This window comes from Sebastes fasciatus, chromosome 20 (assembly GCF_043250625.1).
Source record: "Sebastes fasciatus isolate fSebFas1 chromosome 20, fSebFas1.pri, whole genome shotgun sequence".
Lineage (NCBI taxonomy): Eukaryota > Metazoa > Chordata > Actinopteri > Perciformes > Sebastidae > Sebastes > Sebastes fasciatus.
In genome coordinates this window covers 6,528,121-6,553,272 of record NC_133814.1, presented here as the reverse complement: position 1 = coordinate 6,553,272, position 25,152 = coordinate 6,528,121, and the positions used below count along the sequence as shown (strand labels likewise).

The 25,152-nt window shown below is 41.5% G+C and overlaps 1 protein-coding gene across 2 annotated transcripts in view; it reads right to left on the bottom strand.

The window, feature by feature from the left end:
* Positions 1 to 25,152, bottom strand: part of snx29 (sorting nexin 29) — a 175,471-nt gene that overhangs the window by 49,602 nt on the left and 100,717 nt on the right. For both annotated transcript variants that reach the window (XR_012591971.1, XM_074620629.1), the window contains exons 16-18: positions 18,818 to 18,934; positions 16,517 to 16,572; positions 16,032 to 16,113 (exon numbers count right to left, since the gene is read on the bottom strand). Coding sequence is in view for 1 of the 2 variants with exons in the window: in XM_074620629.1 (XP_074476730.1) it covers positions 16,032 to 16,113; positions 16,517 to 16,572; positions 18,818 to 18,934 (255 nt within the window). In the remaining variant the exon portion in view is untranslated. The remainder of the gene's footprint in view (positions 1 to 16,031; positions 16,114 to 16,516; positions 16,573 to 18,817; positions 18,935 to 25,152) is intronic.

Sequence of the window (25,152 nt, the reverse complement as noted above, 5' to 3'; positions counted from 1 at the left end):
ATCCCTATAAAACAACAATTCTTAAATGTGAAAGGGACTTATTATTAAAATATTCAGTTTCACTGTTTGAATTGAAGAAAAATGTCATATCACTCTACAAATCTCGGCAAACAACACGCTGCCTGCTACCGATCCCCGAGTGCATATTGGTGCTTTTGAAAGGCAAGAGTTTTGTTGAAAAGAAAAGTGCTGCTTAGCAGCAGAATGCATTATCAGTTGTGTTATTCAAAAATGCATGCAGGACACAAAATAATGCAAACACCTCATGAAAAAGGACTTCAACTCAGAAGTAACGTAGTTCCCGGTTTGGAAAACTGATCACAAACATTGGTCATATAAAGCTGGGCATACAGTGTACGATTTTTAGCCAGTTTCTGGCCAGGATTCTGAGCAGCACGACTCATTTTAAAGCCGGACTGAATTTCAACTTCGTCAGGCGTCGTTTGCCGTGCCGTGTACAGGACCGAGGACCGATTAACTCCTCTCGGCTCGGCCTTGGGATTATCAGATGAATTTCTGACATGTCAGAAAATTTGGGTCGGCCGCCCACAGGCTCTCGCACAGTTGAAGAAGAGCCGATTCCCCGACGTACACAAAACATTGTTTTGTGTTGTTAATTGATTTCCAGCAATAAATATATATATACTTTGCATAAAGCAAGCATATTTGCCCACTCCCATGTTGATACTTGACAAATCTCCCTGTAAGGTACATTGTGAGTAGATTAAATATTAGCAATTAAATATTTTAATCGATTGACAGCCCTAATCGCAATATATCTTATCGCAATACTAAATGTTTAAAATCACGATAAGATCATCATAAAAATTAATGAATACATTAACTAATCAATTAAAATACATTGTGTAGTGTATTAGAGTGTACAGAACATGATGATTTAAGTTTGTGATGGCCATTCCCATTGCTCTATTATGTCTCATAAATTGTTGTTGGGTTGATACCATTTGTTACACAAATTTGATGCTAAACCTAACCATATTTACCAATCAAGAATTGATGAAAAAAAAATGAATCAATAATCCCTACAAAATACCACATTAAGACACCAAGACCTTGAGGAACACCATAGAAAAAGACATGCTGGGATTTGGAATCAAAAACTTTTGACAGTTGGAGATTTCTGCAAGAATTACATTTTTCTGCGATTGGATGGCGAGCACTTCAGTTGTGTAAACTGCTCAGAAACCCCCTTATTGTCAATATAGCTAGATAAAGCCATCCATCCTCTGAATGCTCTAGGTCTCTAGTTTGTGGCTGTAAAGTTTCATGAGGCTGGGATTATCCTAGAGGTCACCACAGGTCATTTTATACAGTGAGGTCAAGTTTTTAAAAAAAAATGGTCTCACTACAATGAAATGGCTACTATGGGGACTAACATCATCACACATGAATACAGTTGGGCTCATTGGATCCACAAGAGTCTCAGCTTTACAGTGATACCCAATTTATTCAATTCCAAGACTGTTTAGGGACCCCAGTATGCAGAAATATTCAAACACACCATTTCAGTATAGGCAAAAATACCCATTTATCCTGCATTCCAAAAAATGTGATTATCATAAAGTGGGCATGTCTGTAAAGGGGAGACTTTCTAGTTTCATATGATACCAGTATCTTCCCTCTAGCTTGAAAACTCAGAAAGACCTCAGAAAGACAGAATAGCGGCCGTCCCGCCAGCAGAGTTTTAAGGGGTTAAAATAACACGGGCCAAGATTTAAAGATCTGAGATTAAAACTCATGACGAGCACAGATAAACTACACTGTCAAAGACAGACAGCTACATTTGAAACCAACAAGGATATAACAACAGACAAACACAGCAGTGAATTTGGAGCGGATGATAAATTACTGCAAAGGTATAAAGGCAGATTAACGGTCGAAATTTACAGCAGCACTCGACGTTACGTTGCCACATCCGACGAAAGAAGTAAAGACATTCACAGTAAAGTCTCAAAGCTGGTGGTTAAGTTCACACTTAGGTACAAAACTTCAGGAGGTTAACCGCTCATTGAGCACGCCGTACAAAGAATCCCCCCAAATGTGGCCATATGGTTTTGTTCCGTCGACCCATTGGGGGGAGAAAAAACGCTTTCTTTTTTTCTCCCTCTTCCTCATACAGAGCAGCCATCAATACACCACAAACTGTAAGCTCTTTATCACTTGAGGACTCAGCACAAGTTCTTTAAGACCGGCGGGTGGTAAACAGATATGAGCACTCAACTTCTAAGTTGGAGGCTACCTTGGAAAAAAAACTGCCTGACGCCGCAGCAGGAGGAAAACAGGACACGCCGCGGCTCTTATCTCCGTCTTTCATCACAATTGCTTCCCTATATTCTGTTCTCTTCATCTCCCTCTCCCTTCTCCTGTCACACACACCTTCCCTCTTTGTGTGGCCCTCCTCAAACACTCGACTAAAAAAAAAAAGAAAAGAAACTAAGTCACGGTAGGAGACTCTTTCTCTCTGCTATCCACTTTCATATGAATGAATGAGTCACTGCAAATTGGCTTTGAGCGTAGTAAGGAAGCCAGCGAGCAAATGATTGAGGGCGAGGGCGGGGAGTGGACGATGTAGAGCAAGAAAGAGGGGAGGGGGAAAGCGGAGTGATGGGGGGGAAAATGAAGCATGAGAGAGGGGGGGGGGAGGCAGACAATTAGAGACACAAACAAAATGGGTAAATATAAATTAAGAGTAACAAGGGAGAGGGAGCAGAGAACGCAGAGCAGAGGAGGCGAGGCAGACTGACAAATTACGCTCCAGCCCCAGATCTAATCAGACGTCTTGAGGCCACAGCAGAGATCATCACACTCCCTCAAAGGGACAACGCCGTCACCAGCCGAATCCCGATTTCGCCGCCCCCAGAGGGCCGAGCCGAGTCGCCCCCTCCTCACCCCATCACATCCCATTTCCCCCCGCTAACAACACGCCTTTGAAGTTTTTATTGGAGGGCAGCGCGCTGATGAAGTGACACAGCAGGACTTCAAACTCAGAGACACCTTCAGGAAAACCACGCAGCTCAGTTTGTGTTTGTTAAGCAGGGTTAAAATACAGATGAGCACAGAATAGTGACACCTCAACTCAGGTTTGAGGCAGGGTGAGGCATAAATAATAATCCCCTGAAGATAGACGCCATTACTCCAAATTATGGGCTGTTTTTAGAGATTCACACCAAAGCAGTGTAGTGAGTGTTCACAATGAAATCATCACCTGTATGTATGTAATATTTAGTCTCCATGCAAGGCAGTCCGACACAACAACAGGCCAGTATAGAAAAAGCTAATCACAGATATATTGGTGTCAATGTGTGCTATATATTAGCAGATGTACAAAAATAAACTTTACAGTAACGACTGTTTTATTTATGGCATTTCTATTTTAATTTAAAGGTCTTATTGGTAGCATTTTTATGTAGACACATTTTTTTTTTTTTTTAAAAGAATACATCCACAGAGCTTTTAGAAAGGTGCTGAATAAAAGAATGTTTTTTCCTAAAAACTATTATGATTGTGAATCAATGACGTCTTGTTCCCACTTCTAACAAGGCTTGTGAGCCAATAGTATAACAACGTTGGTATCATGTGGTATCTTGTCGTCAGTGATCGAGTTGCCAGTTAGTGTAGGAAAAAAACAGATAAATGTCTGAGTTTGACGGTAGACGCCCGGCTTCACTCTGGTACCAATAAAGTGCTCCATTGGGCTGCAGAATATGTGAATGTGTAACGTGGCAACAGGTGACACCTGACGTTGGCACATATTAGCTGTGTTAGTTTAATCGTCCGAACAACAATGACCCATAAAATGATGATTCGGCATATTTCAACAAAACCAACAGCAACTACCAACAGCCATAGTCCTTACAACCTTAAGTCATGGGTTGTTACTGGTCAGATTGTCAAAATAAGAATAATAACAGCTTCAATCACTGAGGAGCTACATTAGCATCTTAGCATTAGTGACACTTGCGTCCACTTACTTAATGTTAAAGTTCCCTCAAACAATGTTTAGCAAAGATGCACATCAGTGGGTGGCTGACTGAAAAGTAAGTAGGTATATGCCGTATACCTGCGTATACCCTGCACTACACCACTGCTTACATGACAAGCTAACAGTTACCTAAAACTAGATAGACATGTCCTAAGTTTACCATAGAATAGGTGAGGCTACACGAATCTTGAAACACCACCACACAAAAAGTTACCTGACTCTATAGCTAATGTTGTAAAATGACTTCATTACTCTACCACGAAAGATTCATCACTTGACATGACTATCTGTCTGAGTCTCACTCCACTCGACCATAAAATGTGCAGGTATTGCAACAGATTGGCAACGACTTGTTGTGAAGTGAATGCAATGGAACGGGGGAGGGTGAATGTGACATCTAGTGGCTGAATGTTATCAATGTTATCAATAGCACCTTTAATTTTAACTATTTTTATTTAAAACAATAGAAATTGACATTTGAATTTCTCATTTTTAACAATATGTAATAAGAAAGAAAGTTTGTTCTCTTTATTACTAAAAATACCAATTCTTTTACGAGGAATGTCCCGTGTTATAACAACATATCAATCTAGCTTGTTATATCATGAAACTTTCTCATTATTTTACAAAATCAATTTATCCCATTAAAAGAAACGTTTCTTGTTAAAACATGGTTAGTGTGTACGTTGTTATGACAAGTTGTTGTTAAAATCAAGAAAAAGACCCAGTCAATGCCTCAAAAGAGGACATTGTAGTCGGCATGGGCTGGAAAAATTTGGCGGCATCTAACGGTGAGGTTGCAGATTGCAACCAACTGAAACTTCTCCCATGTGACAAGCGTGTAGGAGAACTACGGTGGCTGATGCAAAATTGCAAAATCGCAAAAGACCCTCTCTAGAGCCAGTGTTTGGTTTGTCCGTTCCGGGCTACTGTAGGAACATGGCGGACGGCTCTGTGGAGAGGACCCGCTCTGTATGTAGATAAAAACAGTTCATTCTAAGGTAACAAAAACACAACGATTCTTAGTTTCAGGTGATTATACACCATAGAAAACCTACTTATTAATATTACATTCCATTTCTGCCAATAGATCCCCCTAAATACTACACACTGTTCCTTTAAAAAGCTAGTGTTTATTGCAGATATATTGTAGCATTATACTGTACAGGCCCTTATAACCTCCCCCTCTAACCAGAAGGTCACCGTTTTGAGCCCTGCCATTGCCAACACATATCCATAAACAGCTACGCATCTTGTTGAAGTGCCATTGAACAAGACACTGAACCACAACCTCCCCACCGTGAATCGCTCTGGATAAGAGCATCGACTCAAGTGCCCTGAAATGGAAATGTAATGTAAAATACGCTGATGCTGGAGTTGATGTGGTACCCACGCTGCAGCGTGCAGCAGTAAAAGCAGCCTCTGTGTCTTCCCGAGGGTGTTTAATCTATGACTGATGGATGTAAGACCAAGACAACGATTGTAATTATCATCATCATCATTGTAAAACATTCATCATTACCACCATCAACATAATAGTTATCTCCCTCTGTCACCAACCAGCCATTATCATAACCATAATCGCTCGTGTGCGTGTCCGCACACACTCCCAGTACATGCGTGACAACACACACGTGAAATAAAAAAATGCAGATCATCTATCTGTCTTTGAATGCAACACCGGCACACTCAAAGCTAACCGCACACATAGTTCGCATTAATACATATGGATGTATTATCTCATCAGCATAGCTACAGTAACCCATCACCATGCGGTCTGGGCCTCTGGCTAATCAGAGCGACTCACACCTAACGGGTCTGGAAGTAAAACTTGCCGCCTCGGCAGCCACAAGTCTCCCAGGTTAACCCGGCCGTACCCGAAGGCTAATATAGAAATTAAAGGTGCTAACGCATTTCCCACATTGCATTTCTCTGGGGGGATGGCGGTCCGTTGCAGGCAGCGGTTCACACATCTGAAAGCGTGTCAACGAGGACGTCTCAATTATTCATTGAGAGGCTGATTTATGTGGTTTCATATGGTGCATATTAAAGGCTTTGGGAGGCACCGGGAAGCGAAAGATGCTTTATGTAACTGCTATTAATTGGGAGCCTCTATCATTCTCTTTCTCTTAGAATACGCAAGCAGCCACGGTTAAAGGTACTGTACTGTGCATGAAGTCAGGCGCGTGCAGAAAAGATAATACAGAGGTATTTTAAAAAAAATAGAAGACACGTGTGCATATTGAGAGAACGGAAAATAAAAATAGTTATAATAGACATATCCAGTCTCATTAGCATAATTAAAACAGCGAGAAGTTTGCAGCGAGCTCCTGACTTTGTGTGGAAATTATAGGCTCAGCTTTTTGCTGATCAAAGAGAATTGCTCATTTGGAATATATGCACACATAATCTATCGAATGTATATGTAAAACAGCCGGCGAGTTGTGGAGAGTTCTCAGCATTCTGCTGTTTCTACTTACTCTTCATTCACACTGCATTGCATTTGTGCTTTGGTGCAGATTTGAACAAAATAGGTTCTTGTTTTCTCCTCAGTGGGTAAAATACATCCGAGAAATGTTTCGTCTTTGTCTCGTCTGGGAAGTGGTGTAAAGACAAACGTGTGATTCATTATTGTCAAACTGCCCCCTTTGACCTGGAGCTCATCATCGGGAGCAACACCAGCCTCCCAAACTGTCTAAAGATTGGAAAATGATTGGGTGAAGATTGACAAAAGAGCAGGGAAAGAGAACGGAAAGACAAAAGATGGGGTGAAAAAGGGAAAGAATAATTGATCAAAAAAAAAAGGACAGTAAAAGGAAGGAAAGTAGGAGGGGAAGAGATGGATGATGATAAGGGGCAGTAAACACGATGAGTTTGTTGGACCAGAACTCTTAAATAACATTTAGCTCCATTGCCAGGTGAGTCATTAAGAAGAAAAAGTGTGTCCCAAGTGAAATGTTTCATCTAGCGATGCCCTAATTCAGCAGAGAAGACTGCGTTCATCAGGAGTTCACGCAACATGCAACTAACTACAGAGAAGTGTGTTTGTCTCTTTATCATAGCTCGACGGCGTCAGCTGCCGTCCAAAGTGTATATCCGTCCCGCGGCGACGCCACAGGTATGACACCTAGTAATCAACGACCTGAAAGCTCCCATCAGACAGCTGCACAGCGGTGAGTCTCTCAGCAGGGCTACCCCTCGAGTGTCTGACAAGAAAAATGTAAAACACCTTGAGCCAAATAGCGTGATTCAGAGTTAAAGTCTGTTATGTTGTGCTGTTTATGAACATGAGCTGAACAGAGACTAACCCAGAACTTAAAGTTTCACCAGCTCCTTTGTCACACTGAGATGTGATGAACTCAAGGTAAAAAAAAACCAACAACCTGGTAGTCGGGATGTGCCAGTCTGAGGAGTGAATGCCATATAATGGTCTCAATACACCCACGTGTGGAGCTACTTGGCAAAACGTCAAGGCCACGCCCCTTTTTGGGGCATAGAAAATGGAAGATCCCATAGATGTCAATGCAGTTTGACTTACTTTTGGATTGTATTGATTGTAAGTTCATATGCATTCACTCTTTGTTAAGCAAATGTTTGTTTTATACATATGTTTAATAATTATTTTGCGATCTTGAGTGTTCGCGGTACCTTAATAAATTAAGGTCAATCACCTCCATGCCCCTTCAGTCTTCCCCCGTCCAACATAGTGGCTGGATATTGCTTATCCGGACTTCTATACATATTTGATTGAATCAGTTAGGCTAAGTGTTGTCTGTAAATAACCAACGTGTTAATAGACAACTGTTTAATCTATAGGCTGAGATTTAGTTGGAGACGACAGTGGGATGATGCTATAACATTAATGTGTGTATATTTTTTTAGGACATGGCAGAGGAACAACTCAGAGATCAGCGTTTTTGGATTTATTGTTGGTGCAACCAAGTACACAGCAACTCTTCAGCATAGCGTTATTAATTCAAAGGGAATATATGTACGTTTTTACATGTATTAAACATTCTTCATTGCCAATGTGTGAACAGGTTGTAATCTAACCTAAAAAATGAGACCTTCCACGACTTTCTGGGTTTCCCCCAACGTTATCTAACGCCAACAACTAGCCAACTAGCCAACTAGCTAACGACAACGACCAGCCTCAGCCATAACTCAGACTCCAACACAAACTCCCCGGAAGCACAAAAAAAGCAAAGTCATATCTAGTGAAGCTCGTCTTGCAAAACAGTTATGTGACCGACGTCGGGGGGGGAAATAGGATCAATACCGGCCGGGCCTTCGATTCATGGAGGGACCTTCGTTTGGTTTTGGGAATCAAAACGGACCCCGAGCTGGCAAAATTCCTATTGGACAGGTAAGCTAACATTACTGCCAGACATGTGAAATATAGTGATATTGTGGTTTTAGCTGTCAATCACGTTCAGTCTCGTGTAACGCCTCACTGTTTTGACCAATGCTCGCTCACGTCTACATAGTGCAAGCAACAGAACGCTGACTGTCGTCGACTTAACGCCACAGGTGTCACTGTTATCAAGCAATTTCTGATTCTTACATAGAGTCCCTTTAAGCCGGTTGGTTTAAAGTAGAAGTTTGGAGACACTTCTTCTTGTGTTCAATTTCTTCTGGTTACGCTGTTACCGTCTACGAGGGTCATAGGATGTTTCCCCCAAAAGGGGGCGGGGTCAAAAGAGCCAAAAGAGTGCCGGTCTGATTATGTATTGATGTATTGAAACAATGACACGTGTGTAAAGGGCTTGTGTTGCCCTTAATAAACTGAAGCATAAGGCGTATCAACTCTTTAAATGAAAAATGTAGATGCCAAACTTTAGGTAGCGTGGTACAGTAGGTAGCAGCCGCATTAGTGGCTCTGTAAGGCTGTACTGTACTACAGTGTTTTATATGCTAAATACTAATGTTAGCATGCTAACATGTTTACAATGACAATTCTAACATGCTGATGTTCAGCAGGTATAATGTTACTGTTCACCGTCTTAGTGCTAATAGAGTGGTGCAGGAATGAGTCCTAAAACCTGGCAATGAGCATTTTAGCACTTTTGGTTCCCTCATCTGGAAGTCAATGGGTTGTTTGAATGGGTTTTTAGTTAGAAGCCTGAAGTATGGTCTGTGGTTAACACAAGTTTAAGAGATTTAAATTTTTTGTTTTATGACATAAAATACATTATTAAATACGCCATAGTGAATTTTGAAGCTTTTACATGTCTTAAAAAAAGCGGTTGCTAACAAGTGGCTAAATGAGACTACTAAACGTCATCACGTCAAACAATAGTCCGTGGTGTTCATTAGTGGAGATTATCTTGCTGAACAAAATGTGTAAGTATCATAAATGTTTGTTTGTCACAGAGCTTATTTTCTGCAATAATCCAAAACCCAATGTAAAAATCCCATTGGGTTTTTGTCGAGGGAACCGATGCTAACTTCCTGGTTGGCCTACAAAAATACATCATCTCCGCAGCACTCTATTAGCGCTAACATAAAGTACAGGTGAGGCTGATGGGAATGTCATTCATTTTGATAGTACGTTGTCATGAAGCAAAGTATTGGATACATTTAAGTTTGGACCTGATGAGAGCACTAAATGAAGAATTGAGGGATCACCAAAGTTTGAACAATTCATCCCGAGGGAGACATGAATGCCGACTGTACCAAAATTCATGGCAATCCATCCAACAGCTGTCCAGATATTTCACTAAAAAACTACAAATGTCAACCTCACGGTGGTGCTAGAGGAAAATCGAAGTACATGTTGGGATATTTCATCGGAAGAGTGTAAATGTTGACCTGCTGGTGGCGCCAGATAAAAGGTCAGAGGATCTCCAAAGTACTTAGGATTCATCCAGAGGGGAACATGGAGGTCGGTACCAAATTTCATGGCAATATGTGCAACAGTTGCTGAAATATTTCAGTCTGAACCAAGGTGAGGGACCAACCGACTGACTTTGCCAACCTTAGATCTAGATACTCTCCTTTAGCTCTTCTCTTTCAAAGGTTTTTTTTGTATTTGAGATTTAACTAAACCCTCCCTCCTCTATATCTTCGTCAGCTTCTGACTGATGCTCTTCCCACAGCACAATGCCAGCCTAAAATACACAGGTAATGAAAACACAGACCCTCCTGCACACACCAAATGAGTCCTTGTGTTCGTTGACGGCGAGCAAAGGACGCTTCCTTCCCTCCTCTCATGATAGCCTCTATTGTTGCTATTGTGTGGGAGGAAGACACTGATTTGCCGCGGCCGGTATAATTCTCTCATTACGAGTTCAGAAAGGGAGAAAGAGACGCCGGGAGGGATGGAGCGACGGAGGGGATGAAGGACCCCGGAGGCACGGCGTGCCACAAAGAGCAAAGCCCGACTGATAATGGAGCAAATCCATCAGTCTCTCGCTCTCCGTCTCTGTCTGTCTCTCGCCATCCATCCCACAGGCCTTACTGAGCTTTAGATGGAAGTCATTTCGGAGAGAGCTTGGAGAGGAAAAGTGGCTCTGAAGAAATGCAAAGAGAGAAAATGGGAGTACAAGCAGTTTTAGCGGCGCCATAATGCCGTTGCAATCTGGCGGAGGGAGGGAGATGGAAAAGGGAGGCTGAAAAAAGAAGTGAACAGAAGAACATTAAGGGACACGAGATGTGAGAGGTGGTGTTATATCAGCCTTTCTTGAACATCAGCCTTTCTTGCACTCTGGGTGAGTTTAACAGCAGCACGGAGCTGTTAGAGGGCTTATTTTCAACCACAAGGTTGCTGTGACCTAACTTAGGCTCTGTCTTCTGAAATCCCATTCACCCTCCGAGCCTCCCAAAACCCTCTCTAGCTTCGGCTATGGCTCATTGCTCTCATCATTGGTTCAATTTTGGAAGCATATGTGTGTGTGCGCGTGTGTGTGTGGGTGTGAGAATGAGAAAAACACTGAGAAAAGAAAGTCTATGCACCCCCTTGAGGGTATTTTAAAGAGACCCCTGCCTTCTCCTCCTGATACTCTCTGGTCTTTAAGACTGTTGGCTCGGTGTTCAATCATCACAACAACCTCACCTTAACAACAATGACTCCGGTAACCTTGGCCATCCATTAGCCTGTCTAAGAACAAAAGCTGTATCCACAGGGAGCCATTAGACGAATATAGCTCTGGGAAGGGAAGTATCCAATAGACCAGATGGGCTGCGCTTTCTACCGGCTCCAGGGCTGGACAGCAGTCTCACAGACGGCTATCGAGAGGGAGAAATTAGGCTAAATCGGCGCAACACATGGAAAATGTTCAGGTTTGATGCTGGAGTCAATCCAAGAATGGGGAAACTGCAGGTGGACACTGATTATTGCCCCAAAGCATGGCAGATATCTCAAAGTGTTCCACATACTTCTAACCAAACTGTTATCATATTTAATTCATTGGAAAAGTGTGGGATTTCCTCGGGTAAAACATTATCTAACAACCTTCAAGGCACACATTGGTTTCTTATATTGGTTGTTTGAAATTTGTACCTTCATGTTGGAAATGAGCCCCAGTGTGTTTCCTTCATGTATTACCTTTACTGTACTCTTGAGTCACAGAGCTGAAGCATCAAATTTACTGTAATCTAACAACACTCACTGCTGTTCTCAAGGTATTTCCAGAATCTTGTTTAAACCCTCTGGATGGAGCGACTATATGCTAGCTAGCTAGCTAGCTAGCTAGCTAATAACACAGAGGATGACGTACTTTTGTAGGCCAACTCGGAAGTTAGAATTGCACTGGTTCCCTCGACAAAAAGCCAATGGGATTTTTCCATTAGATTTTGGATTATTGCAGAAAATAAACTCTGTGGCAAACAAACGTTTATGATACTTAAAAATTTTGTCCAGCAAGATAATTTTCACAAATGAACACCACTTTAATGATTTTTGAAGTGTCAATGCAATCGCCAGAAGTAAAAAGCTAACAGTGTATAAACGAACTAGGTAGCATGAGCGCGAGTATACACAACGGGGCTGTAAAGACGGATTTGTCGTGATGACGTTTAGTAGTCTCATTTGGCCACTTGTTAGAAACCGCCTTTTTTGAGACACATAAAAGCTTAAAAATTCACAAGTGGGATATTTACTGACGTATTTTATATCGTAGAACAAAACGTTAAAATCTCTTAAGTTTGTGTTAACCACAGACCCTATTTCAGGCATCTAACTAAAAACCCATTAAAAAAACGGATCCGGAAGTGCTAAAATGCTAACTCATTTCCAGGTTTTAGGACTCATTCCTGTAGCACTCTATAGTTGATCTATGCACGCTGATATCGATCAACGAGTAGTCAAAATGTTGACCCCATGACACACATTGAATGACTGCCCCCTCATGTTTATATTGAAGCAGAAACACAGGAAGAAATGTATAAAGAAACAAATACAGAAATAGTTTGTGGAAATAAATGGGGTGTGCAAAGGGAAAATCATGCATAAATAAATAAATACATGCATTTATTATTGACCAGATGAATTTAAAAAGAAATTAAAAGAAATCCAAAAATAAATAAATATATATAAAAGTGAATAAAAACAAATGAATAAATAGAAGGGAAAAGTAAACAAGAATTAATACAAAGGTAAATATAGAAGCAAATTAAAAGAAATATTGATTTATCTCACATTATATCAATTAATTAATGCCTACATTTATTTTTAATATTATTTTTGGTATGTTAAATGGCATATTTATTTATTTATTGAATCGTTTATTTTAGATTTTGGCATTCCTAATTTGGTATTCCTAATCCAGGTAGCCAGAAATTACATATGTCTATGCTCTTTTTGTAAAACAAAATATTAATGTTATTTTGTATATATATGTATATTGGAATGAAACTTTAAACATCAATATATATATCAATATATAGTAACTAATAATACAGTTTTTCAGTTTGGTTCACTTTGTGCAAAGTGAGCTAGAAGACATGCAATTTCTGGCTTCCAGCTTTATTTGGATCAGGAAAAAGAGGAACTTGAGAAGCACGTCAAAAATCATATTTATCAAACAACAGCTACAGCATTTTTACATCCAGATGGCTAGAAGAGTCTTTGAGGATTCTGGAAATGATCAAAATGACTGAAGATCAGAGGTTATATACCTTTCAGAAAAATCAGATGCTTGGCTCTATTACTCAAATGTAATGGTGATAACGTGGTAATACATCAGTCTGTAATGAATCCTCCAAAACTGTGCACCATTATGATGCACCCATCTGTAAGTCCTGCTGCATGAATACACTCCCAAATTGCATGTAACAAGTCACTTTCCCACCACTATGCTGCAATTTGAAAGTGATCTGACTTCCGAATTAGCAATTTTACCAACGCCGATGCCAGAAATATTTTATCTAAGCACACTGAACACTCAAACGGGTCTGAAGGGATTAAACAACGCATCTCATTTGTCATTGTCGTGCTTCTGTCCTGTCTGAAGGATGGATATAATTTAACGCAAAAAGATGTCAGGCAGCTCTCGGCTCGAGCCCCGAGTTGTGAATTTACATCTATTATGTATAAGGTGAGCCGGGCTGAGTATCGGGAGCCAGCCAGTCCTGACTATCAGTTAGAGCAGAGGATGTGTCACCTGTCTCTTAGCGTCCCATATGGTTTCCCCCGACTAACGTTACAGCTGTACCTCCTGGCTACGGGGCAGATAACAGCGCAGTGTGTGTGTATGCGTTATTCTGTCAAGTGGTTCTGTAAAGCATGATGAAGTGTGTCTACTACATGTGCGCTTCCATGTGTTTCTGCATGTGTATCTGTGTGTGTGTGTGTATTCCACCCAGTGAGCATTATATTTGTGTTTGCACCACTATATCCATGTGTGTCAGTGTGTTTCTGTCTGTCTCACAAAGCCCAACCATGGGACCGAATGTCTGTGTGTGTGTGTGTGTGTGTGTGTGTGTGTGCGTGTGTTTCTGTCTCACGGGGGGTGGGGGAGGGACCGGTGGACAGCTGCGGTGAGGGAGCTGAGGTGTAACACCTTGTTAATGTGACAGACACAGTAAAACAGTCACCGAGGGAATGGGCCGCCGTCGTCTACTTTGCTCGATAACTTGACAGATACAAGAAGAAGAAGCAGCAATTCGGTTTGTTAAGCCGCCCTCGAGTTCAGTTCCCCACACACCTTATTTAGATAAGTGCCTGGCACAAGTGGAGCCGCGCTATTATCACTGGCGTAAATAAAACAGACCTGATTACAAAGTTAGAAGTGGCACAGACTGTAGCGGGGAAGTGCAGTCACTATTTCTGGGGCTGGGAAAGTTTTGTCGAGGTACCGATCGATGACGAGGCAGCTATGTTGGAGGGTTGACAACACAAAAATGGGACTCTTCGCTTTAAACTTCTTCTTCTGTGATGGAAAAGATCAGTGAAAAACTTTTATTTTTTAAATCCTTTTCTTTTCTTGGCACTTGAACATTGGCATAAAATTCTAGACAACCTGTTTCTAAGCTTACCAGTCTTCTGCTCACTTTGTTCACATGACACATGCATACATTTGAGCCAGAAAACAAGATTAGTAGTCTACAGCTAATCAATCCAAAAGTTTAGGAGAGAATTTACTCCATAAAACCACATATGTCAAACTTATGGTGGCACTAGAGGAAAAATCAGGGGATCGCGAAAACCATTGTTATGAAAAACAATTAACTAAATGTCAAGATATATCACTGGAAAACTTTGACCTCATTAGCGTTTATCATCTGGACACCATGGATTTCTGCACCAAATTTCCTCAAATAGCTGTTGTTGATATTTCAGTCTGGACCAAAATGGTGTACCGACCAGTCGGTCTAAAAAGTGAAGCCAACGCTGAAGTGCCTTAAACTTGCATTCTCTCTAATAGCCAGCAGGGGGCGACTCCTCTGGTTGCCAAAATAAGTCTGATTGTATAGAAGTCTATGAGAAAATGAGCCTACTTCTCACTTGATTTATTACCTCAGTAAACATTGTAAACATGAGTTTATGGTCTCAATCGCTAGTTTCAAGTCTTCTTAAAGACAGCATGATGTTCATTTAGTAAATTATGGTCCCATTTAGAGTCAAATAGACCATAAAGCAGGGGATGCTTTAGGACGTGGCTACCTTGTGAATGACAGGTCACTACCACGGCATTGTCCGGTCTGGGAGTTGTCCGTGTTTTCGTGTAAGAACTTTAACCCTTTCACAATGTGTTTTCAGTTCATGAAAGTTAATTGTTACATTTTGGTCACCTAAAAATGTCTTATTCAGTGTTCGGTTGTGCTTAGCTCCACCCTCTCGCGTCACTTCTGATTGCAAAAAAACAAGATGGCGGCAGCCACAATGCCAAACTTGAGGCTTCAAAACGGCATCCCACAAACCAATGGGTGACGTCACGGTGATTACGACTACGTACGGCGACACTTCTGCCACACTACTAGCATGGCTAAAAACAGGTTTGTCCTGGTAGCTAAATTTACGAATCCTGCTATAGAGAAGGCACGACCCGCCTCACTCTGCCTCTGATTGCTAGTGCTCGTTGCCTGCTTTGGTTGGGTAGGTTAGGTTTGAGCATGGGTAGTTAGATTTGTTAGGTTTAGGGTAAGAATATCAGGGTAATCCGACCAGGTAGGCCATAGTCGGGAAAAATATTGCATCCCGGTCCCTGTCCAGGAGAGTGTTCTGTTTGACCACTTGAGCAGTTGAGTTGGGTAAAAAAAAAAAAAAGTTGAGGTATTAATGCAAACTTTAAGGCTTAATTATTTCAGAGCTTACTCATTTATTCCCTTGCTCTTTGGCTTAATAACTTTGTAACTCCATCCCTCTATTGTTTGGTTTGACTCAAACAAATTGATCACAAAAATCTCTCTCTAGTGCTCCGTCTTTGTTTTCACCAGCTTCTATGTCCTCTTGGTAACATTTCCCACATATACCAACAGCGAGTATGGCCATATGGTGTGTGAAGCAATATGTCCTTATGCGATGACTGTACTTGCTAGTTTTGCCTGCTAAAACAGAGAACACAGATACTAAAGTGGCTGAGTGTACCTGGTAGACGTGGTAGGCGTTGGCAGCTCTGCCCTGCAGGAACACCGAGGGGATCCACACGTTGATGAGAGCGCGATGAGCCCTGTGTGACACAAACAACAAACCGTCCTCACTGCCGTCGTCATTATCATCATCATCATCATTATCATTATCACAGCAACATCAACAGTGTGTCAGAGCTACGCTTGGACAGCTACGGCAAATTACAGCTCACTCTGGTAAAACTCCTCGAAAATCTAATTTGGTCACGATCTGAGGGTGGAACGAATGAACGAATGTCTGAAAATCAAACAGTGTTCGAGCTCTGTTCACTGGTGAACCTGAGAAAGAATAACTAGATGCAATTAGATGCAATACAAGAGAAACTCCAGAGGTAAGAGTGAATTAATATAAAGAGAAGGAAGGTTGGAGGAAGAGAGAGAGAGAAAGACAGAGGTGAGGGGGAGAGACTAATGGAGGAAAAAATAAAAGAGAAATATTCTTACGTCTCAAAATCTGACAGGCTGGGGTCATCTGATGTCTGGCTTAAATCACCTGGAACCTGGAAAAGAAAGAGAGGGGGAAATTGATAACAAGTAAGAAAAAGACATCATCATATAGCATAAACGCAAAACTACACACGGTGTCAAATATGCCAGTGATTCCCAAACAGAGGTACTTGTACCCCAGGGGGTACATCTGCAGCTGCCAGGAGGCACAAGAAAAAGATTGTAGCTCAACTGATTTGAAAAAAATATAAAATACAAAATAAGTTCAGCATCACACCATCGCAGTTTGTTATCCTATTTGGCTTTTAATTTTCCTCCTTAGCACCTATATACAGTGTATTTGGGCTAAGGAGGAAAATAAAAAGCCAAATAGGATAACAAATTGGTGTGATGCTAACTTATTGAATATATTGTCACAATAACCAGTAAGCTAATAAGCAACAGTAGGCCAACTGCACAATACAGTACACACCTCCATCTGACAGAGTCAGTAACACCTGAACACAATGTTCTGTGATTAATGCTAAAGTAATAATGGGTGTAAATAGTTAGCTAAAAGTCACTGATTAACAGTTGAAATGGTGCGCTAAAAGTGATACTATTAACAATATAAATAGTTATCTAAAGGTAAGGGATAAACAGATTAAATAATAAGCTAAGATAATAAATAAACAACTGAAATAGTTTGCTAGAAGTAATGAGTTAACAGTTTAAATAGTTAGCTAAGAGTAATGAATAAACATCTCCATCCCCTAGAAGCAGAGAGAGTTCAGGGGCAGCGGGGTTGTTTAGTTGAATATGTTAGTCTACTCTGCCTGACCCATTGATCCTTTATCTGACTGAGGTTTGTGCAAGTTAGAATCTACGACCGCGACCACGGCTCTGAAATATCAGAAGCCTAACTGTGCTGTGTGTGTTGGTAAATCCGTAGCGCTGTCCGTGGTGCTGAAGTAGCAGTAGCAGGGAGGTGGGGGAGTGTTACAATTGTTACAATTGAACTGTTGAATATTGTAACATCCAACCGCCACTCTAAAGTCAATTGAAATGAACACATTTGGAACATGACTGGTGGTGTTAATGAAGAGGTACCTGACAGGGCTGTGGGAACCATTTCAGTATGCAATACACTGTTTACACACATCTGAAGCACACATCTGGAATGCCTCTTCACGCACATATGTGTGTGTGATGCTATTACTGTTGATGAGTATCCTCAGTTAGCACTGGTTACCTTATCTGACACCCTTTATGCAAATGTGTCATGTCTGTGTGTCTGTGTGTGTGTGTGAGTTTATCGAGCCTGTGATTTGTTTCACTCCTTCCAGCTCCCTCGAGGGACCACATGACCGGGCCCAGATGTTTCTGGCCTTCTGGATGAGTGTGTGTGTGTATGTGTGTGTGTGTGTGTTTGTCTTCCCCCTCGCTCTCATCCAGAGCTGGCCCTGTCAGCTTCTCAGCTCTCCCTGAGAGACTATATAAACCTGGGCTAAAACACTGTCACCACAGCCCCCCCCTTCAGCGGGGTCTCCAGCCTCCAGGCTTTGATCAAATCCTCAAAGGGTGTCGCACACAAACAGAAACACACACACACACACACACACTGCGATAGAAATAGAGGAGTGAGGTGTGGAGAGAAAGTGACCGGGGTTTGGTCATCTGCAGCAATCAGGAGCCAGAAATGAACACACACACACACACACAGAGAGAGTAAGTGGTCCAGCAGAGCAGGGCTGAAGCTGGGGGATAAGAGATCCTGTGTTCAGCCTGGGGCTCCCCACCACTGCCGCCGTCCACACTTTGTGTGTCCAAACTGCTTCGAGCTCTCCTGAGCATGACCAGATGTTGGCACTCTGTGTGTGTGTTTTGTTGTCATTGTAGAGGACCACTTTTGAAAGTGAGTAAGTTTGAATTACTCTCCGGATGGTTAGCGTTAGTAGCAGCGACGAGGCACCGAAAGAACAACCACCTACAGAAAGTCAAACTCAATGTTTGATTGACAGATTCTCTCGGAGAATGGCGGTGCAGAAACACCACGGCAAAAAAAGGAGACTCGCAGATGACAACTTCAAGGGGAAATGCAGTTAACCGTTATTGGCAGTGGCAGCCATTGACCGTATAGAGGAAAAATGAGCAGAGAGACCGCCTGCAAAAAAACAAACACGAGGAAGTGGAGATGAAAATCAAACAAAATCACTGGGAGGAGAGGGGAGAAAATGGCACGAGGGGAAAAAAAAAGAGAGCAGGGAAATCAGATGAGAGGGGACGTCAGTGTTTGTGTGTGTGTGTCCAGTCACTCACCGGGCCTCTCAGGTCAATGAGTTCCTGTCTCATCTGGACAATGAGGTGGTCTTTGGCCATGAGGGAACGGTACAGGCGCTCATTAAACTCTATCAACTCGCCGTGCATCTCGGCCACCTGCAGCGCACACACACACACACACAGAGGAGAAAAATAAAAACACACAAAAAAAAGAGCGCTTAAATTAATCATGCATTCGTCATTATATAAAATACCAATTATGTAACAAATGGACAATAGAAAAATCACGTAAACACATTATGTATAGCGTGAGAGCATTCAAAAACACAATTCTCAGTTTCCACACAAAAGGCAGAAGCACTCCAGGTGATGAATGCGATGACGTAATGAATGTTGACAGCAGGACCGTTTCTGGGAAACAGTCAAACCCCTGACAGGGATGGCGGGAGAGAGAGGGGTGAGAGACATAGAGAGATTAACAGACGGAGAGAGAGAGAGTGAGTGGGGTGAAACCAGTTCGTATCCTAAACAGACTCCTGCCAGCCTGCTAATCAATTGTCGTCAGCTCTAACTAACCTTGACGTGGTGTTATTCACATCTGTGTGCACATGGAAATATGGCCAAACTATTCTGTGTGAGTATATATATATGTATGTGTGTGTGTGTGTGTGTGTGTGTGTGTGTGTGTGTGTGTGTGTGTGTGTGTGTGTGTGTGTGTGTGTGTGTGTGTGTGTGTGTGTGTGTGTGTCCCCGGCCCGTCTGCCTAACCAGGCCGGACAGTGTGGACGGGTCTTTGTCAGGAGACTGACAGCTGTGACACACACTGTGCTGTATGGAGGACACCTGCTGTCACGGCCGCTTCGGCAGAGCGCCGTCTCCGGCTGACAGGTGAGCCGAGACGCTGCGCCGCCGCTGCTGCTGCTCCGACGTCGACCTTCATACATTAACTTATTCTCATCCCGTTAAAGAGCCCACACACTGCCGTGAAGGAGGAGGAGGAGGAAGAGGAGGAGGAGGAGGAGGAGGAGGAGGAGGAGGAGGAGGAGGCTCCTTATGTAACAACAACAACAACAGTGGTGACAATCATAATAAACTTAATTCATCAGACACTTGAATGCTTCACAAAATACTTTTGCGTCAAAGCAGATTTCTGTTTCGATACCATTTTACATCCAAAAGTTCATATCATGACATTGAAAAAATGTCACGCATCAGAACAAGAATAACGGTTTCTTTCAAACAGAGGTTACATTTAAAGCAGCAGGAATTTAACACAGCGTGTGTGTAACAAAAAAAAATCTTACTAAACTACTTATACAACTCTGCAACAAGAATCCTCATCATTTTTTCTTATTTAACCTTGAGGTTGGAAACCTTTTTTTGCAATGGAGACATGACTATTTTACTCCTGACTAGAGTTTATTCACCTGGTTAGATGACACAGAGCGCCCAGGGGAATGTTCTGAGTATATGGGAACTTTTTCTGTTTCACAACTGAGACTATAGAATAAAGCTCATAATATATCAGTCTCCCATTCATTGTCAATGGAGCAGCTCCAGACTTTACACCCTATGACATCACAAGTTTGAGACTTACTTCTCTGGTTTCTGGCTTTGAGAGAGAGAGAGGAGCTCATGTTCACAAATGTTGATTGAACTTTCCTAGGCGATGGAGATAACATATTGGAATTCTTAATTTAGGTGGTGTTCCCCTTTAATGCCACTCTCATATCTGTTTGGTAAATATGAAGCTACTGCCAGCAGCCTGTTAGCTTAGCAGGTTTTCTTACAAGCGTATAAGTGTATTTCCCACTATTAAGGCAGGCTGTCCTGCCATGCTGTTGCTTTTGCATTTCTTTGTGTACAATGACACAGCAAAAAAAAAAAAAAAGTGCAATGATTGATTGACAAAATTTGACTCAACTTCTCAACTGATGACTCAAATCATTGACTTTTAGGGGGAAGCCACATTCAAAGTTTTGAACAATCTGTAAAGGGATACATAAAGTCACACCTACATGAATGATAAAATAAAAAGATCCGAAGTGACTTGGCAAAGGAATGGGCCCACACATACCCCCCTCCCCAGATTTAACAAACAATATAACGTGTTAATTAGTGAGCTTTAGAGGTGCTGGTAGGTGGATTTTGTTACCTTTGGACAGAGCCAGGCTAGTTGTTTCCTCCTGTTTCCAGTCTTTATGTTAACCGACTGCTGCCTGTAGACTTACATCTAACAGACAGACATGAGAGTGGTATTGATCTGCTTATCCAACTCTCGTCAAGAAAGTGAGTCCCTCTTGGTGTCTCATTGGACAGTGTCTCCTCAAGCTGCGCACTTTGGAAGATACCCTTTTTTTTGCACAGTACAAGGACTGTGGATCTTTTATATTGGAGCCACATTGTTTCATATTGGCATGCGAATGTTGTTGTAAGACAGACTTGAAAACATGTGACTGCAGCTCTGTCTATCAAGCCTTCACAACTATTCCAGTCTACGGAGTGACCCAGCCAAACACGGATGCCCTCTAGAGGTGACGCTGTGGTGGAATTTTCAGGAGAACACATTTAATGAATGTTTCCAAAAATGTTTATAAAATCACTGAATTCAGTCTTTGGCAGTGGTATTGAAGTAGTTTCAAGTCTTCAGTTGCCATGGCAACCCTATTTCTAAAACACAGAAAGCAAGGCTACACTACATGTTGTTGTCCCCACCTCAGGAACATTTCTGGCCCCCTGCAACCTATCTGTTCAAAATGTACCTAAAATTATGATTTGTCAAGTATTTAACACTTTTTTACTTTGCAAATGTATGTATATATTTATTATTGGAACTCAATTAACACAAAACAATGGCAAATATTGTCCAGAAACCCTCACAGGTACTGCATTCAGCATAAAATAATATGCTCAAATCATAACATGGCAAACTGCAGCCCAACAGGCAACAACAGCTGTCAGTGTGTCAGTGTTCTGACTTGACTATGACTTGCCCCAAAACTGCATGTGATTATCATAAAGCAGGCATGTCTGTAAAGGGGAGACTCGTGGGTACCCATAGAACCCATTTTCATTCACATATCTTGAGGTCAGAGGTCAAGGGACCCCTTTTGAAAATGGCTATGACAGTTTTTCCTTGCCAAAATGTAGCGTCAGTTTGGTGCGTTATTTAACCTCCTTCGCAACAAGGTAGTATGATGGATTCCTTACGTTTTCTAGTTTCATATGATAGCAGTATCTTCACTCTAGCTTTAAGATTGAGCCAGCTACAACCTCCAATAGATCAATTGTGTTAATGCATTAAAGAAAGTAGCGGTGTTAAAACAAATTTGCGTTTACGTGTTATTATCGCGTTAACTTTGACAGCCCTAATATAAATATATGTATATGTGTGTGACTGGAAGATATATATTATAATATGATACTGATACACAAATAAAAAACGAACAAATAATAATAATAAAAAACTGACAAAAAAGTATTATTTAAATCAAATGTGCTACATAAAAATTAGTCTATGCATGAGTGTAGAAAGTAAAAGATGATACAGAGCTTAGACTCGCTCCTGAGGCAAGGTATTCAGTATGATGAGGGCCCTTACGGCAAAATACTAATCCGATTTAGTCTTCATCCTAAGAAGCAGTATTCATCGCCACACAGCACAGATCACTCTGAATCACGAGCTCTGCTGTGTTTTTGCCTGAAAATATGACAACTTTCACGCTAACTTCTGTGAAGTTGCTGTAATGTTGTTTGCATGGTCTCTTCAGACAACACTGATTCAATTACTTGTCGCTGAAATATTAATTTCTATATTTAATCAAACATAAAAGGTTTTAGACAGCGTTCACTGCATAAATCAGTCTGTTAGATTTGTCTAAACAGAAACCAGAAAACATGAGAGGACAGAGATCGTTAAATACAAACAATTACATTTAACTGTGTGTTCAACCTGAGTAACGCTATAAAGACTTCACCTAATGTTTGCAACAAATATAATATACAACCGCTCTCACAAAAAATCATACCACAAATAACGACCACCGTTTCCTATTTAATGATAACACTTGTAAACGGAGTCTCCTGTAATAAATGCTCTCTCATCATTCCTCTCATCAACACAACAGCTGCTATAGCGAGAGAAACTTTTTGCTTTGATTTACGTGTCCGTCCGTCTGTCTTTGTTTCTCCATATTACTGTTTAACTGCAGCTCAGATGTTATTAAGCGAATAATGATGTGTGTGTCCTGAGGCAGACTGCTAAATCTCTCCACTGTCAGACACAACCTGAGCTCTATAGGAAGTAATCCATCCAAAGTATCAAGTAAATGAGTTTTAACGAGTCTGGCAGTTTTGGAACGAGCTGACTTCAGCGATAATTAATTTAACACTTTTTGAAAAAATTAAAAGACTGCACTTTTTTTTCTTCTTTTTTTTAGTTAAAGGGATAGTTCTCATCCATAGTCAGTGTATTACCTACAGTAGATGCTGGTCGGCACGCCCCCAGTTTGGAGAAGCAGACAGGAGTTACCGCACGGGAGCAAAGCTGTGGACGGGGCCGGCAGCCAAGCGTATTTTAGCCAACTAAAAGAAAGCCTAACCTACATTTTTTTTACAAGTTTAGCTAAATGTACGCTATATTTAGAATATTTTTTAACATTTTTGCCGGTTCCGAAAGGGAACTGAAGCCGTTGTATCCATCTATGCTCTCGCCAAAGCAACCAGACTCCATTGAAAAAAATAGTAATTTTACTTCCCAGTAAAACGGGAGTTGTTGGTCTACCGCTGCCTCGATTGGTTCGTTTGTTTGCGTTATTGTGTGACTTTGGTTAGTTTGGATTCACCAAAGTTACACGATAGCACAAACAAACTAACCCATTGTGGCAGCGGTAGACCAGCGACTCTCATGTTCTTAAAGGTAAAATTACAGTTTTTTTTAATGTAGTCTGGTGGCGAGAGCATAGATGGATACAACGGCTTCAGTTCCCTGGGCGGTCTCACAACAAGGTAAAGTCGTGAAAATATTCTAAATATAGCGTATGTTTAAACTAATATTGATTTTTTTTTTAGGTGGCTAAAATAGGTTTTGCTGCCGGCCCCGTCCACAGCAGTACATCGATTGCTTCCGTGCGGTAACTCCTGTCTGCTTCTCCAAACTGGAGGCGATTAAGAGTCATAAATACTGGAAAATAAGAGAAGTATTTCACCTTGACAACTACACGTAAAAAATCTGAGTGCTGCTTAACTGAGACCATGGGAGTCAAATTTAATCAAACTGAAGTCTCTAAACAACCGAGACCTTAGAAATCTCAGGATCAGATCGGGCGGCAAAGCAATAAAACACAACTGATGGTAATCATAGAACATAAAACATAACTGACTCCAGCTCAAAACATTAATCCCCAAACCTGACATCTTAATGTTTCTGTTTGGATCCTGAAAGCACCCTGACGTCACGCTCACTTCAAAAACAGACAAGGACGCCCAAACACACACTTTTAAGTTGAGTTCATGCCCCTGGTCCAACAGGCCCATGTCATATTCAAGTCAGGGAACAGGAAGTCCACCCTAAAACACTCGACGTCATTCATCACCTCTTATTACTTAGCCACCACAACTCTTAAATAGGACATTATAAAAGAGGGAATTAATTTTAAGCGTGAAGAAACCCAATTAATTCTTAGTGAAAGGGAGCTAATCAGTTTGTCATTCTCCGGCTGTGCATGTGTGTGTGTGTCTGCATGTACAGTATAGTACGTGTAGGTGCATGCATATGTGTGTTGGCTTGTGTAGATGTGTCTTTGAGAGTGTGCATGCTAATTCTACACACCAAACGGCGGTCCATATGAAGCTGTGGCTGTGCGTGCTACATGCTAGCGTTGCTCATTTGCTTAAATGAGTTCATCTTCTCTACCGTTATTAACGCAGGGTCATTAAGATGCACGACCAGGTTTCAGGGTTCATTGCATAGAAACAGAATAGGAGTAGAATGGACATTGAACTTTTTTGCCGTGCTCATTTGACTAGTACAAAAGAAAATGGTGATTGTTGTTAGTTGCTAAGGTGACAACACACGTCAGTGGGGCCGTAAAGTGTGGTCACAGCATGCCAGTAGCTTGTGTCCTACTCCGAATTAGCAAGCTAGGCTAACCAGCCAGCTGCCGCTAGCTAGCTACCTAGCTAATTAGGGAGCTAGCTAGCTAATTCCGCCATGCTTTAATGCTCCGCTAGTTACAGAAAACGACCAGCGGAGTCATCACTCATCTGGCGACAGCAATGTGCTTTCCTACGCTGTGACAAGAGTTTTTGGATGAAGCATTAAGTTGTTCAATTTGACTCATTTACTCTCTATGCTTCGTAACTTTACTACTCAA